Source organism: Papilio xuthus, unplaced genomic scaffold (genome assembly GCF_000836235.2).
Source record: "Papilio xuthus unplaced genomic scaffold, Pxut_1.1 DF825928.1, whole genome shotgun sequence".
Lineage (NCBI taxonomy): Eukaryota > Metazoa > Arthropoda > Insecta > Lepidoptera > Papilionidae > Papilio > Papilio xuthus.
This window is the reverse complement of record NW_013532721.1, coordinates 7261589-7279146: the sequence shown is the minus strand read 5'-3', so window position 1 is coordinate 7279146 and position 17558 is coordinate 7261589. Positions and strand designations below refer to the sequence as shown.

The window sequence follows — 17558 nt, the reverse complement described above, 5'->3', positions numbered from 1 at the left end:
ATGAAAACTGATAGTTAACAGTTTGAATTGTTTCTAGTCAACGCCGATTACACATTTACAACAACACGAACAATTGGTGTAAATGTGTATTTTACTAATGAAATAATTAATTACACATATTAAATATTTAGGTTTTATGTATTTTAATACATAATATAGTTTAAATGAGTTGCTTGTAAACTATTTAGCTAACGTACAACACAATTTTGTACATTTTTTATGTAGTTTATTAAAATTGTGGTCGTTCTTAAAATACGTGTCGTTACTTGTCTGAGATTGTGGTCTGAGGTGATTATGTAATGATTTATAAGAACTATGTCATGTTACCTTTTGTCCCTTTTATGTCAGCTTGCATTAGCAGAATTAATTACTAATAATAGATGTTAGCTGATTCTCAGAGCAACTCAATATGCTCACAAAATTTCATGAGAATCGGTCAAGCCGTTTCGCTATGGGAAGGAAAATTGTGATACGAGAATTTTATATATACGATACTTTACAAAATGATAAATTTACTAAGTATTTTACCGTATATCTTAAGGAAGGGGCGACAAACTCCCCCTAAGACTTGAGTGTACAATTTTTTAAGTTCCCACAAAAAACTTTACCCTCAAAAGATTTATATTCGATTTATAAACAACAATATTTACTAAATTATTAAAAAAAAATCGCCAGATTTTCTTATAAAAAGAAGGAACTTATAGTAATATATTCAACTCGCAGTTGTTTTACAGGTGTTGAGAGATGGCGGTAGTGTGCGCGGTGAGATGCGCGTGCGTCGATCAGGAGCCGAATTCCTGCGTGTCTTTGTCGATGGCGGCGAACTCGTAGCCGCCGCGGCCGTCCATGCGCAGGTAGTGGTCGTGATGTTGCCATAACGATTTACGATGCGACACCGTGAACAATGATATTCCCATCTAGAAATAAAATCGATATTTGACACATTTATACATCAAAAATATATTTGCAAATGAAAATTAGAAAATTGATCTTAATTATATAAATGTTTATTATTAAAGCATATAAAGATGAATTATGATAATATTTTTGGGTATCTACGTACGATATCCATACATTTAGTATGTATTTCGTACAATGTTACTAACATAAATGCGAATGTTTACATGGATGGATGGATGTTTGTTAGAAAGTATCTCCAGAACGGCTGAATGAATCTGTATGAAATTTTCCATAGATGTAGAAAATAATCTGGAAGAACACATGGGCTACTTATTAAGTTTTTTTAATTCCGCGCGGACGGAGTCGACGGCAACAACTAGTCATATATATTTATATTTTTCAGTGTGTATTTGTTACCTCTCTGCAGTACTGGTACATTTGTCCTTCTACGTCGACAGAGACGGCGCTCGTGCACTCGTCCAGTATCGCGAACTGCGGCTCGTGGTAGAACAGACGCGCCATCTGCACACAATAAATATTTTAACTTCCCTATATGTTAAACTATGATGGTAAATTCGCTATTTCAGCGATATTAGGCCCACGATCGTTTGTCGACATTGTCCGATAAATAACTGTACTGTAGTAAGCGAGAAGAAAATGTCTCGCCTAACCAGGTGCGACTGTATTTGTTATTTAAAACCCAAAAAACTCCATCGACTGTATTTCTACGACACAAAATATGTGATCGAATTAAATGACATTTAATTTCAAAATTGGTTCAGTTTTTAAGCTACAATCACAATCAAACTTAGCTAAAAAGTGTTACTAACAGCTATCCTCTGCTTCTCGCCGCCGGAGAGAACATCCATCCAGTCCTCGACAGCGTCCCAGCCTCCCTCTCTGTCAGCGAGATACGCCAGCTGCACCAGCTGCAGGAAGCGCGCCAGCTCGCTGTCAGACCTCTTTCGCCGCAACATCTCCTCGCGACTTTGCGGGTAGATCACCTGGGGGAGAACACGGGTTATGGTTGGTTTCTGACACCAAAATTCATGTATAAAACATATCGTCATCCTCCTCATTATCATTGGCAAAACAGAGAAAGCTATATATTTTATAAGTATTTTGGTCTGTGGGATTTTAGTCTCAGAAAGCAACGATTAGTGTGTTTAGTAATAACGCGGTCATTCTGACATTCTCTAAACTAAAATTATTCCCATCAAACAGATGATATCAGTGCAAAAGTAGTCATCAATTTAAAATAAAATACATAGGTCTTTTGAATTAACATAGTAAATTTTGAAATGTGACTTTTTAGATTGTCATATATTTCTTAAGTTTTGATTCGCTGCAATAAGTACAGGGGGCGTTAAGGTAATATCAAATCGAGTTATATTACTTATTTCTTTTGGCACTTTCTACCTATTTTTACAGAAAATATTTTCTGTATAGACGAAGACAGACGGCGTGGAGGCAGCTGGTCGACACAGTCGTAATAGCATATCAAGGCAAGCACGACCTTCAGTAATGAAGTATACGAAGAAGAAGAAAAGAGATTTATTTTGACTATTACAATGGGTAATAAAATAGTGCGCATTGTGAACTAAAAATAATATAGGTACCTGATCGCGTAGTGTGCCGAGCGTCATGTAAGGTCTCTGCGGGACATAGAAGAGATTGCCGCGCGGAGGCTTGGTGAGAGTGCCCCCGAATATCGGCCACAACTCTCCCAGCAGACGGAACATGGAGGACTTGCCGCATCCGTTGGGTCCGCACACCAACACGTTCATACCAGATCTACAGACAAACATACAAACATTACCTACATAAGCGAGAGTACTAGGGTTAGGGATATTTTCTCGCTAATGGAGTACCACGTCGCGACAATGAATCTCGCTTGGCCAGTTTTCGATTGTATACTAATACTGCATAGTATACTACATAATGCATTGTATACTAATAGTCGACCGCGGTTTCGCTTGGGTAAATAGATAAATATAGGAAAAGTCTAAGTAATTCTTTATCAGAAGACTTTTCTATTGGTTGATATTGTTTAAGGACTTAGTCTGCGTTTTATCTTTTTAGTCTGGTACATACAAATAATCAAATCTGTAAATTAATTTTATTATAAGATTTTTACAAATGCAGTACAATGATTTTATACCTATATTTCACTAAGTTAATAAAACATAAAAGATAATTTCTTTGACCACATTATTCTCAATAAGTAAATAGTATTTGAAAAACTTCTTCTAACATATAACAGCGTAATAAATACAGAAGGTTACAGGAGGTATAACATCACGCTACCGCTATCAGGAGGTGAGCAGGAGGTGTAAACTTACCGCACTTCAAATGTAAGTTCTCTGATGAGTACGTCACCGTTGGGTGTGACGAGCGGCACCTTGTCAAAGCGGATGATCTTGTCCTTGTAGATGATGCGCCCCGCACCAGGCACCAGCGACAGCGGACCACCCTCTGCAATATGCAACCGAAATATTTAAAAAACACGTTAAATAAATCAAAAAACATATTTTTAGGGTTCCGTACCTTGAAGGGAAAAAACACGGAACCCTTATAAGATCACTTTGTTGTCCGTCTGTCTGTCTGTCAACATTCTTTTTTATTAATATAGTACCTGGTTATAATGCCAAAGACTTATATCCAAACGTATTAGTGTTAAAAAATTATAAAAGAAAAGATGTTTGTTTGTAGAAAGTTGAAGGTATCTTATGTCAAGAACAGCTGAACGAATTTTGATAAAATTTGGCATACATATAGATGATAGTCTGGAAGAACACATATGTTTTGGACTCGCAGACGACAGCTAGTAATATAATAAGAGTAACCGTTAGTATTATGGTTGTTCCTGTCAACCATGGTGCGCTTGTAGTTGCCGGAGTTGACATCATCCAGCACTTGGTGCAGCTGCGTGACGCGCGCCGTCAGCCCCGCCAGCTTGCTCAGCTCGCGCCCCGACAGCACCAGCCGCCCGATGCCCTCCGCCATCTTCACCAGCATGCGCCCGTACGTGTAGTAGTGCTGGAATATTGCATCACTCTCTCAAATACTATTACCTATGTCCAGATTTCACAGCGGGAGAGTCCGCAGACACGCGTCTACTGGAAACAATATCGCGTCGCAGTCTAAATGTACGTTCCGGAGGCCTAAGATTAGTCCTCTTTCCTTCCATTTTCATTACAAGGAAAAGTTGGGAAGTGGAAGTGGATTTCCACTTCCCAGATGGAGGATACATGGGAAGAAAAAATATTTTCTTTCTACGTCCATCGATTAAAGGCATATGTAATTGCGTTTGTCTATTGGCAACGGTCGCTATTCCAGCGTTTTAAGTTAGCCGCTTGCTCGTTTGCCATCTTATGAATACAAAAAAGTTAGCTATCCGCTTTGATGCTGGTAAAATTTTTGAATTGAATTTGCTTCAAATTTAGCTGCATTTATTAGTAACATGAAAACACTAAATCGCCTCCAACTAAACATAAATTCGCTTGCCTGCCTTTGATTTTATATGCCACCTATTTTACACTGGAACCCGAAAGTGAAGTCCACATGAAAGTAAGACCACATTTAACAACTAAATAATACCTTAAATCGATCATTTTCAGTGCTGGTTGTGAGTAAGTTGTGATCCTTGACGAAGAAGGGACGAGAAACTGCATAGAATCCGACTATTATTGCCACATCTGAAAAAAGAGAAAAAAAATCATAAAACAATTCGCCAAAAAAATCACCATCTAACTTGTGTGCGGAATAAAAATAACCATAGACACGGAACCCATAATACGTTGTATAGAGAATTAGGTATATATAATAAATATAATATTATCTGTGGTTATTGTATATGTACAAACATTTGGCGATGATGTTGTCGACAAAGCCCATGGCGACTCGGAAGTTGAGGAAGTTGCGCAGATGCCGCGTCAGCTTGTAGAAGCTGGCCAGCAGCGTCAGCTTCTCGCGGTTGTTGCCCTGGAACAGCATTACTTACATTTAGTATTTTACCTTGTCAAATATCTTGGCGGCTCCGCATCGTGGGCTGCGCAAAACACTATTGCGTTGTCGCATCGTTCAGAAGACCTTGAGCAACCAATATATTTGAAAAGAAGTATACTAGTCATTAAGCTAAGAGTGTCATTGGCATTAGCAATTATATTCAATATAGATTAAAAAATATTCAGAGATGTATAGAATATATTAATCAAATTATTAAACTCTTGACTTGGGAATTAAAAAATATTCAGAGATGTATAGAATATATTAATCAAATTATTAAACTCTTGACTTGGGAATTAAAAGAAAATTACTACAATGAAGTATCCCAATTTCCGCCGCTCATTTGCCGCCTTGCCTTATTAAAAAAAAAGCAAAGTTAGATTGAAATTAAGTTAACTATTTTACTTACTTGGTAAAAAGCAATCTCCTCTGAATTGGTGATAAGCCTCGAATTGACGTATCTGAATTCACCTTCAAGTTTTTGCTCTTGAACCGTCATACGAGCTAGTATTAAAAAATACATGACACTTAAGAGACAATGCAATTTTTTTTACAATAATAAACATTTATAATTAAATAAAAAATCATCAAAGACATAAAGAAAAGAGGAAGAACAGAAGGTCAATATTTTTTTTCTCATCTCGATTCACTTCAAATACAAAGAACAATATATTTTTAATCTGTATTTTATTTTTAAAATCCACGTGCTTTTTTTATTTCCCTATTTCAATGTTAAATATTACAATGGAAATGTATTAGGCATCAAAATAAAGAATAAAAAAAATCTTTACACAGACCAACGTAATCAGAAAGCTAATAAAAATAACGTGAAAATTTCGTAATAACATAAGGTTTTATGATGTGTTTTATGCTTTAGATAACTAAAAAAAAGAAATTTTACGTTTATATTTTTAAATAACAAAAAAAAACTTACCCGTAGGTCGTCTTAGATATGTCAAAAATATTCCAGACACGAATAGATATGCCATCATTATACCGGGTGTCTAAAAACAAAAAAATGCATATTTTTAAATTGAAAAAAAAAATTGCCTGATAAAAATAATGAGATTCGAAAGGACAAGTTTATTTGTATTGTTGTACTAACAATCGGCCGACATTCCACCCGCGTGGAATTAAAAAAAAACTTAATTAGTATTCTATGTGTTCTTCCAGACTATGTTCTACATCTATGCCAAATTCCATCGAGATCCGTCCAGCCGTTGTAGAGATACAATCAAACAACTAAACATTCGCATTTATAATATTAGTAAGATTATTTTATAACAAGCTTCCTGGCAGTTTTTAATATACCTAGTTGGATAAACAAATCAACGAAGGTCAAATGCTCGGTAACATATAAACAGGATAAAATCTATATTAATACTAGCTGTCGCCCGCGACTCCTTCCGCGTGAAATGAAAAAAAAACCTAATTAGTTCCCGGCAATTATTTCCCATATTTCTCAACTTTTAAACCTTCCCTAGACCTCCACGAACATTTCAAGACCAAGGTAAGATAAATCCGTTGAACCGTTCTCATGTTTTAGCGAGATTAACGTACAGCAATTGATTTTTATATATATAGATTTAACATGTTACTCACCGATGGGCCTAAGTTTACTGTTAATCTGTACAGGTAAAGTCCAATGTCCAAAAGAGGCTTGCTTATGTTACTGTACAGATCAATAACTGTGTCACAGAACTTATCAATATCGGTGGTTAATAACTGATCCGCGTTCGATATCCGATTGTCCAAATTTGTGACTTGATAGTAAGTGAAACCTCTGGAATAGATTTAATAACAAAAATAATAACCCATTCGGAGATGTTTTTTCGTTATACATCCTCGCGACTCCATCCGCGCAGAAATAAAAAAAAATAGTAGCCTATGTGTTCTTCCAGAATATGTTTTATATATATGCCAAATTTGATCACGATCTGTTCAGCCGTTCTAGAGATATCTTCAAACAAACATCCATCCATCCATCTAACCATTCACATTTATAATTAGTAAGAAGTACTAAGATTAATATCACTAAGATTTCTGTGGCCTTTAGTGTACAAAATCATATTTTTTTAAAAGAAAATGCGTGAGATATGTTTGTATTTCTTACGGTGAAGGAAAACATCGTGATGCAACCTGCACATGTCTGAGAGCGGGTTCAAAGATATGTGTGAAGTCAATCAACCCGCACTTAGCCAGCGTGGTTAACTATGGCCTAATCACCCTTAATTTAGGGTAGGCTCCGAGCCCCTCGGTTGGGACGTATAGTGAGCTGATGATGATGTTTGTATTTCAGCTTATAAACAAGTATAGACAAACAAAAATTATAGCTCGTTAATCTATTACAAGACGCTGTGTTAAGATTAAATGGATTAAGATTCATAGTTCTTACATTGAGATTATGTATCTACATGTTTTAATACTTTTATTTAATATTTGTATATAAAAACAACTTTGATTTGATACTTAGAGGCGCAAATAATAACTTGATACATCATTTTAAAATCAATTACTGAATACTAAGTGGTCATATACATTCTTATAGATAATTGCGAAGGTAACACGTGTTAACTGTTCATTAGCTAATAGTTATATGGATATATTACTTATTAACAAAGAACTATACAATCATTGTCTTTATAAGAACCTTACACAAGAAACGAACTGTCACTGCATAATTTATTATTTAAGAGCTATGACGTCACAATATTATGCGGGTTATGCAAATTATAAATTAAAATGTATTGATTTATACACATACGAGCTTTCGCCTACTACTTCGTTCGCGCGGAATTAAAAAAAAAACTTAAACGTTTTCTTGCGGATTATGTTACACATCCATGTCAAATTTGAGCGAGATCCATGAAGTTTTGGAGATGCCTTCAAAGAAACCATCCATCCAAACATTTGCATTTATAATATTAGTAAGATTTTGATATAGGCCACAAACAACGCACCATCAACTGTTGTGATGTCATAGAATGTCAATTGCGAGGAATCTTTTTCCCCTTCCGTTAAGTGCGTACAAGTTTCGACAATTACTAGCCGTCCATTGGTCGAAATTCAACCATAAATCACAAGGTTTTTTTTAAATTTTCGAACGACTTTTCCACTTTTTTCTCACATAAATTTCTCGTAAACCAGTAACGTCTCTAATTTCAAGGACATAGTTTGGCGCAATTTCTTTAATAAGCGAGGTCAAAGTCTTCGTATTACTTATATTTATTATAATTATTATAGTAATAAGCAAATATTAACATTGAAGATTACAATGTTGTTCATATTAAATTTTAAATATTTAAGTAGTTTTTTTTCCTAGCTTAACATTTCAAACGTGGAAATTTTATACTTATTCGTAACAAGTATTTCTTATGTCAAAAGCATGCAGCACCACACAGCACGCGCATGATCCTAACGTAATATTTAATTTGTATTTCCTTGCTATTTGAAGTCAATCTTAGAAAACTTTTTTTGTCGTAACAATATAATAGTTAAATATGAATTTGTTTTAAATTTCAATATTCTCGATATGCTTTGTCATCCATCGTTAACAATGCACAATTATACCAACTTACAAATCCATAGATTTAGATAACGATATCGCTATATATCTCTAGATATTAAAGAAAATATATCTACACAACAAATGCTTAGGAATTCATAACGTAAATATAATTTTATAACGTAAATATATCGTATACATGGTGTTCCGTTTCTCGTAGGTTTGTAGAGGTATGATTACGTATATCGATTGACGCAACGACCTTCATGATAAATGCCAAAGTACAATTTCTACACATCACCCGATATAATATGTAGATAAACATTGGCTTCGTTTACTACTAGAATATGATTAAACAATATTAACAGTTTGTTAGTTAATTTTACGAACGGGGAACTAAAACATTGTTTTTTTTTTAAAGTATTACGTAAAGAATGAAATAAAAACAAAACATAATTCAACTATTGTCGAAAATGTACAATACTAAGAATAGAAGCCAACCTGTTTTGGCTAATTTAAAAACTAGCTGATAAAGATCTGTCCCTCTTTGTTTTATACATTCTTCTCTTTCCTACATAAGTCATTCGATACAATGGTAACTGTTTTCATTGTTGTAATGTTGGTATGGACATTTTTTTAATATACATAATACAGTATCAACGTGTTTTGTGATTGTTTTTAATTTAAAAACAAAGGTTTACTCACTTGAGATATTTTTGATATAAATGTAATGTAAGATTTGTCCTAAGCCTTAATTTAGTTTCACCTATACTCCATTTTAGAACATTATTCACCACAGATATCTGAAAAATAATTAAATTGTTATCAACATGTTACCATAACATAAAACAAAAAAAAATGTGCAAATAAATCAAAGCGAAAATTAGTGGATGAATTTGAAAATCCTTAGGTTTGTTACAGCTAGTGCTGTCACCCGCGACTCAGTCCGCACAGAATAAAAAAAAAATTAAGAAGCCTATGTGCTGTTCGGGACTATGATCTACATCTGTGCAAAATTTAAATAAAGTTTCGTTGAGGCGTTCCGGAGATTTCTTCTAACAATCAAACATCCATCCAATCAAACTTTCACATTTATTAGTAATATTTAGTCCAGAGCAATTAATAAATATGATTTGAAAGACGAGAATTGCTTCCTATAAAATAACCTTTGACCACGCGATAATAAAACACTAACATTATAATGAAACAGGCATTTAGCTAATAACTATATACTCGTAAAACATCAAATATATATAAAATACATAATGCAGTAATTAAACTTGAATAGAAATGTATGTCTGCACCTAACACAATGAAAATCTGACAACTTCTTAATATAAATACGTACATAAAGAATACATATGTTTTAAATAAGTCCCGAACAATGAGCTCGGAGCCCATGGGCATCGCTAGGGGGAAGGAAGGGGCAAATGAGACCTAGTCTAAATCATTAGGTGGTTACGCCTATGTCGGACCTCCCATAAGTTATGCTAGTGTGACTAGATTACAATACCCCTGAGACATTGACGTTTTTATATACATTTTATACTCGAATATATCTTACCAGTGGCATAGCTAGGAAAACTTGTCCTATAAGTCGCCTGAACTCTTTATGATTCATTGTGATGATGGACCTGCAAATAGATATAGCTTTTTTAATGAAAATTCACGTCAGAAACCTATTAAAATATACAGAATTACATATAATCATTATTATACACTAGATTTCTCCTGCGATTTCATCCGCGAGGAATTAAAAAAAACGTAATTAGTAGAATATGTATTTTACATTAAATTCTTATTATTGTTTTTTTTTAAATTCGCACGGACTAAAATATTACATTTTTTATTTATTAAACATAACCTGAATTTAAAATTAATTTCTATTGTATATTCATAGCAATAACTTAAAATATTTTATCATGGTCATTGACATTAACGTGTTGTGAACGAGCGATTTTGACTTACGATTTATATCTTATATCTTACTAATATTATAAATTCGAATGTTTGAACGGATGGATGGATGTTTCTCGATGAAATTTTGCATTAATGTAAAACATAGCCTGGAAGACCACATATACTGTTTTCTAATATCGCTCGGACGAATTCGGGGGGCGACAGCTAGTTAAATATAAAATATTTTCATTAAAAGATTAACCACTGTGAAATTAAAGTCTATATATACAAAACCATCATCAGTAAATGCTGCTTAAAAAAAATTTAAAGTGTCGTAAAAATTATTATAGTACGTACAGGAATTCGAAAGGATTGACCTTACAATATTACATTCGTACCAAACATCTTATAAAGGTATAATCCGGACATTACAACTTGAGAAACGGAAGTATTTTTTCGAACGAAATTTTTGTACAATGACCAAATTTAATTAAATAACCAAACACGTATTTCAATGCATAATTTTAAATATTATCATTCATTTACAAAAAAAAAGGTGTTATACAAAAAAGACAAAAGAAAATCAAATGTATTAAGACAATGATTAAATAAATGCTATCGTTTGACAAATATCACGGTTATAACTTTAAACAAAAAAATTTGAACAATATTATAAACTGGAATATTCAAGCATTGTATATTTAAAAACTAACAGGCCTTGAGGATAGCCTCAACCGCCGGCAAATAGTGTGCTTTAATTAATGAGAACCGGTCTATCGCGGAAATCAAAACTAAAAAGCGTAAATAAACATCTTTGGAACATATTAATAAGGCATACAAGAATTTTAAACTTTCACGCAAAATATAATCTTAATTTTTGTTATCCATTTCGCTTCACAAGGGATTTATTTAAGAATCAGCTGTCGCTCACAACTTTGTCCGTGCCGTATTGAATAGGTGGCCTATATGTTTGTCCAGACTTTCCTACATCTATGCCAAACGTTATCGAGATTTATTGAATCGTTTTGGAAATACTTTGTAACAAACATCCATACATCCAAACTTTATATGAGTATAAATATGTTGTATAAATATATATCATGGATAATATATAATTTGAAACATAAAAGAATTTTTACATTGGCCAATACGTATATCGTGTGCTTTATTGTTGCAAACATGAAAACTAAATTGTGAGTCATGTTGTTTAACTAAAAGCCACGGAATTAAAACATTTCCAATACTTTATACATTCACCAAACAAATGCATTTAAAACTGGCATCACCTTGAAGTAAAAATCAATAATGTAATTTACATATTCTACTGCATTTGCCGAAATTAAACTTAAATCTTTTAGTGGAAATTTATACACAAACAAATGACGTAATTCATAAAAAAAATTACAGAGTCAAAATTCAATTGCTTATTCGGTTCAAATATTGAATAAAATAGTGTTCTATAAAATATCTGATGATAATCCAAGTTTCATCCAAAAGTAGTGAATAAAGAATAGTTCTGTATATAAAATACAAATAGAAGTTACTTGATTATTAATTAAACATCAAGTAAATTATTATATGACACAAGTTACCAATGTGAATAGTTACAACAGAGTCCGCTTTTGTTATTTACATTTGAATATGTATTAAAGACATTATAGGTACTGTATTGTTACTAATCAACCTTTTTTATTGACTTTACAGATTCGTTAACAAACTATAAAATCTGTCCGTACGGGATAAAAAAAAATTGTAGCCTATGTCTTCTTCCAAAGTATGTTCTATATGTATACCAAATTTCATCGAGATCCATTTAATAGTGCTGCAGATACATACATCCATGCATTCATCTAAACATTCACATTTATAATATTAGTAAGATAAGATTGTATATTTTGTATTTGTATACATTGTGAGATTTTCCAATTGATTCAAATTCTTTTCTGGAGGAGCATAAGAGTAAAATTAGAAAGCTAATCTTTTCTTTTGCAACTATTAAGATTTGATGTAGAATTACTATCTACTGACTCTATACTAGATATTATAATTATATACCAATAATTTAATAACATACACTTTTGTGAAGAGTAATATACAAATTAACTGCTACAAAAAGTTCAATGCTATCAATATTAATTCAATTTGTATAAATTATACATGTAAACTATTGTGACCCTGTATGCATACAATAGGTGAACTTTCTAACATCTACATTTTAAAATCCTTTGGTTACCTATTACACAGTTGAAAGTAATTAATTTGTGTTGATAAAAAAAACTATTATTTCTTGTATGTCTCATTGCAAGTATGAAAATCATCTCATAAGTTCAAAGTTCATGTAAACTCAAATAAAGTATAAATGTAATGTCAATAAAAAAGTTTAAAATTGTCTTAAAAATGTTGAAATTATGAGTTCTCAACTTTTTTCGGAATCATGGGATTCCATCACTAAAAACTCTGCCCAAAAAAATGTTTATATATCTTTTTTAAATTGGTTGAGGGCTGATTATATTTTTATTTATTATTATATGTTAAAGTGGTTGGTTTTTGTACAGCTGTTTCACATTGGAATATTACTACCATGGTAATATTTTTTTCACAATGGAACAAAAGTATAATTAATTTACCATATAAATTTTAACATGAGAAATCGTCAACAATTATTGTTCAAAGATTTAATAATTTAAAATACAGCAAAAAACCTCGGCATAGCTGGGCATTAAGTTGCCAGTAGTTAAAGACTTTCCTGATGGCTTATTTAAAAAACCCCCTGCGATTTCAATGCAAAACATTGCAATGACAAATTGAAAATGAATGTTGCAAGCCTTAATGTTCAAAATAACATCTTAATGCTTGCGAAAAATGATTTTAATTATATTTTATTAGTTTTTTTAAATGCCCTAACATATAAAGTATCTTCAAACATCAACAAAGTTAACTAAAATATAGTCTAGTTTTCGATGTCTCTGTTAACAGAACCTAGTAGTACTTTATAAATTTATCTAAATTAGTGAAGTAAGTAAAACAGAAAAGATGTTCAAATAAACTTACCCTTCAACTAATGTAGTATGCTGGATTAACCACAAATCACACATAGTTCTTGAAACAAGAGCCATTGCTATTAACACCATGAAACCACTCTCCTTTGACCACAATCCAGGCACCATAATTTTCCATAGTACTTTCAGTTCGGCAAAGAATCTTGCATTCACTTGCGCCTTAGGATCCTTTTTGTTTTTTTCCTTTATCATGTATTGGACTCTCTCTTCTGGAGAGAGTTGACCAGGCCGTGGACATTTTGTTTTACTAAATAACAGAAATCAGAAAGTGAGAATTTGGTTGAGTAAAGTAAAATTTAAAAAAAAAACAATTATTAAAAGGGTCATATGGTCATTATGGAATAGTACAAATTAGAATTCACAAAATAAAATATTACTAAGCAGGCAGACGAAAATTGGTAGTACATTTTTTTATTTCTACGACAACTCAGCTGACACTACAATCAAAATTAGAAATTAACCAGCACATTGATAAGCAAATTAAGGAAAAATATGTTACAACAATTTGTTATTTAAAATATATTTGTGTTTTGCATAGTATTCATGATAAAGTGGGCCGTTAAATTCTTAACGCTAAATGTGATCAATTATTTAAACCATTTTCTGCATAGATCTGGAATAAAAACCTGTACAAGTTGCATGGGAGTAAAGGACTTAAATATCGTTCTTTGCTGCAAGTCTAAAACATATATTTTAAATTCAAAAATCTAATTTTATCAAAGTTATTTTAGTACTATTTAAAATAATGATATGTTTAGTTACCTAGTTTTTATAGAATTCTTTATTAACCATGCACTGATTGCCGCCGTAGCAGCTATTGCAATCTTGACATCTGTTCTTGAAGTAATTTTACTAAAATTCGGAGCCATTGTAAAACTATAATATAATAAATAATAGTGAAAGCACTGAAACAATATCAGAAAAAAATTATCGATGTCACATAATTATCACTAACTGACTTTGTGACTGGTTGAATCAAGGTTGACTGATCGACTAATCTGTCACTGTCATCATTTATTTCGATCAAAGACACTGATCTCTATAAATGGATAGGCCTTTGCTTTGAAATCATAGCTTTTGTTGTTCGGGCGCAAACTGACTTAAACGCGATAGTTGAAGTTCCAGCCAGTTAATTTTATCTCTAATATTATTAGTTATTATTATTATTATACTATTATTTATTTAAATCCGAACCACCTGTACCAACTTCAAAAGAAAATTCCAAAATGGCGATGATCAAATGAGCACAAAATACAGGATTTATAGCATATCCATGTTCAGAGGTCAGTGATCAAAGAACAAAAAAAAATTCAGATCAAAGAGCATATAGCATTTTCGAAACACTTTACAACAAAGAATAGTTAGTAGTAGACTCTAATTCTCTTCTTTTTCAATATAAAAACATAAACATGGAGTTTTGTGTATTTAATGCATACTGACCGCACCAAAATAAGTAACCTTACCATATTGGAAACTGGCCATAGCCAGGTAAAGCAAACATTCCTTAACGGAAAAATTAAATACTTTGCGTCTACAAATAACTGTAGGCGGGTGGGTGGTACGATTGTTGTTGGTAAATTGTGACAGGTTTTGGGATTTTATTACTTTCTTTAAAATTAATAGGTGGCAAACGAGCAAACCGCCACTTGAATTCGCCGAAATTGTGAGCAATCGTTGTCCATAGACATCCGCAATTACGAATGCTTTGACTACCTTTAATAGGAGGAGACACACAGTAAGGGAATATTTTCCCTTTCTATGTCTATGCGTCACGTCTTAAGTCAAATCCCCTGGCATCCCTTCCTCATTACAAAAGGGTGAGAAATGAAATAAAACTAAAATCAGGCCTACGACACCACTCTCATTAGACGAAACGTGGAATTGCTTTCACTTCACACCTATCTTCTGTGTGGTCGTGGTGACCGGGTGAACTGGCCCATTCGTGCAATAGATGTTGTTTCTGGCATCTTCCACTGTTAAAATGGAAGTAGTTACTAATGAGTTGGGTAACCAGTAGTAACAATTGTCATTTGTTTTTAGGTTTAACATTTAGTGCACAGTTGGTAAAGGAAAGATTTTTTTTTCTTACAAATACTTTGCTGATAATTTCTTGACCCAATGTATAAAAATAAATGCAATTTTTGTACTTCGAAAGCGGGTGTCAGCTAATTATTTCATATTTACGACCTCATTAGTAAACGACAATTCGTTTACAAATTGACATAATTAGTTTTTTTTATATCCAGCCTTTTTTTTTTTTAGGGAATAAGGTAATTAGAGACGTAGTTTGTTAAGTCATTAAAACAAAGTGAATTTAATTGAAATACAGATTGAAGTTTCTCAATGCCATCGTTAGGATAAGTCGATGAAGAGTTCTTTTAGTTAAAGGGATTATTTCTATTTAGATGTATTAAAAGGTTTTTGAAAACACAGTTCATCAGACCTGACAATCGAACTATCTACATAAAACTAAAAGCCCAAATACACTATGCTAGTTTCATGCCCAGTACACTATGCATAAAAGTAGCCGCTAGCTACTTTACCACCTTATAAAATTAAATAGTGGCAACATTTTTTTCCTTGTCCTTTTCTAGTTAGTATGAGCTCATTATACACTATTTGTTAGTTCGTTTTTAAAGAATTTCTGACCTATTATAAAAATCCTAAATGACTTATATTAGACAAGCTGTCGCCCGCGACACCGTTCGCCTGATGTTAAAAAATATATAATTAGCAGCCTACATAGACCACATGGTCTTCCAGACTATGTTCTATATGTATGCCAAATTTCATCGAGATTCGTTCAGCAGTTCTGGAGATACCTTCAAAACAAACATCCATCCATCTAAGCATTTGCAATTATAATATTGGTATGATTTATGACAATGAAAAGACGCCATCGACGACTTTGTTTGACAAATAAGGTCCAAGTAGCTTATTTAGGAGTTACCTGGACCATGTGATACTGGACCTAAATTGTTGTTTATTCATTATCGTTATTAAAAGACAAAAGACTATTAGGTAGTATAGTATAGCTAATATACCTACTTAGTTTCCTCTAACATCTTTAGCTTGGATTACACGAATCTAGTTTTCCAAGTTAGGACAGCAAATTATATAGATTTGTATTCATATCCAATGACAGTCTTTTGCGATGACAAAAGCAAGACATACAAAAATACATAGAACTTTTTCAGAAAATTTGTATGAACTAATGATTTTAATTGGGCGTGCAAGAGTAAGTGAAAAACTGGGGCTACTTTTTGAATCCAACTCTAGTCTTTTAAATCTTAAATTAGTAAAAAACATGAATTGATATAACATTATATCTATTCTACCCTATTCATAACTGCCATTACATTTCCAAGTTGGAACCAAAGCGTGGAACGCAATCAATATCAAGCATGAGAAAAGGACAAATGCTACATGTACCAATGCTAAAGTGAGACAGAAGTATTTGAATACCTTAGTTTACCCTCGGTAAATATAGGTTCAACAGTGTTGACAGCATTCAAAATTTCCCAAGTTATATTCGAAAATATTGGTGTTGGAAAAAACAAAATTTTAGCCCATTTAGCCAACACTACATTCTTTGAAACTATAGTTTGGCCACTACAACTGAAAACTATCCCGAAAATGTTTTACTCCAAGCTTGGGTGAACCGATATAGCAATTGTTATAAATGTTTAAGGCTAAGCGCTGCTTGCATTAAATATGATGATCTATGTGATCTAAAGAGTTTTGTTTTATTTTGTGTTTTTATTTTTGTGTCTGAATTTTTAATTTGTATTTTTTGCTTTGTATGGACCATATGTCTGAATAAAAAGATTTATTATTATTATTAAACTAATAGATTTGAAGGGTAAGTCATTGTGTTTTAAGTTTTCATTAGCTGAGGCTATCATGCACCACATTTTAAATAAATGTTGGCAAACATAGAATTGATAACTGGTATTCCGATTCTCAAGCTCTGGAAATTTCCATCGTTACCCGCAATAGTTTTGTCTCTCTCTGTCTACTTGGATATCTCTTTCTAGCACCCTGTACAGCTGCGTCATTGGAATGGATTGTTCTAGAACATGTATAGCCTTTTCTTTTCATCGCATAGCTTTGTCTCTTTTACCCTTACTGTAGAATGTTCTGGAAGCATAATCTTACTAAATAATAAGTACACTGTCAAAAGGGGT

General features: G+C 32.7%; 1 protein-coding gene across 1 annotated transcript; it reads right to left on the bottom strand.

Moving 5' to 3' along the window:
* Window positions 1-146: 146 nt before the first annotated feature.
* Pmp70 (ATP binding cassette subfamily D member Pmp70) lies at window positions 147-14351 on the bottom strand. The gene is made up of 16 exons (XM_013322625.1): window positions 14331-14351; window positions 14134-14247; window positions 13364-13618; window positions 9978-10047; window positions 9119-9216; window positions 6511-6691; window positions 5843-5912; window positions 5318-5412; window positions 4767-4884; window positions 4501-4598; window positions 3747-3939; window positions 3243-3375; window positions 2520-2694; window positions 1731-1904; window positions 1318-1422; window positions 147-917 (listed from the first exon to the last, which is right to left on the bottom strand). The coding sequence occupies exons 2-16, from the start codon at window positions 14238-14240 to the stop codon at window positions 783-785; spliced, it is 2007 nt and encodes a 668-aa protein (XP_013178079.1). The 5' UTR covers window positions 14241-14247; window positions 14331-14351; the 3' UTR covers window positions 147-782.
* Between the last annotated feature and the right edge of the window lie 3207 nt (window positions 14352-17558).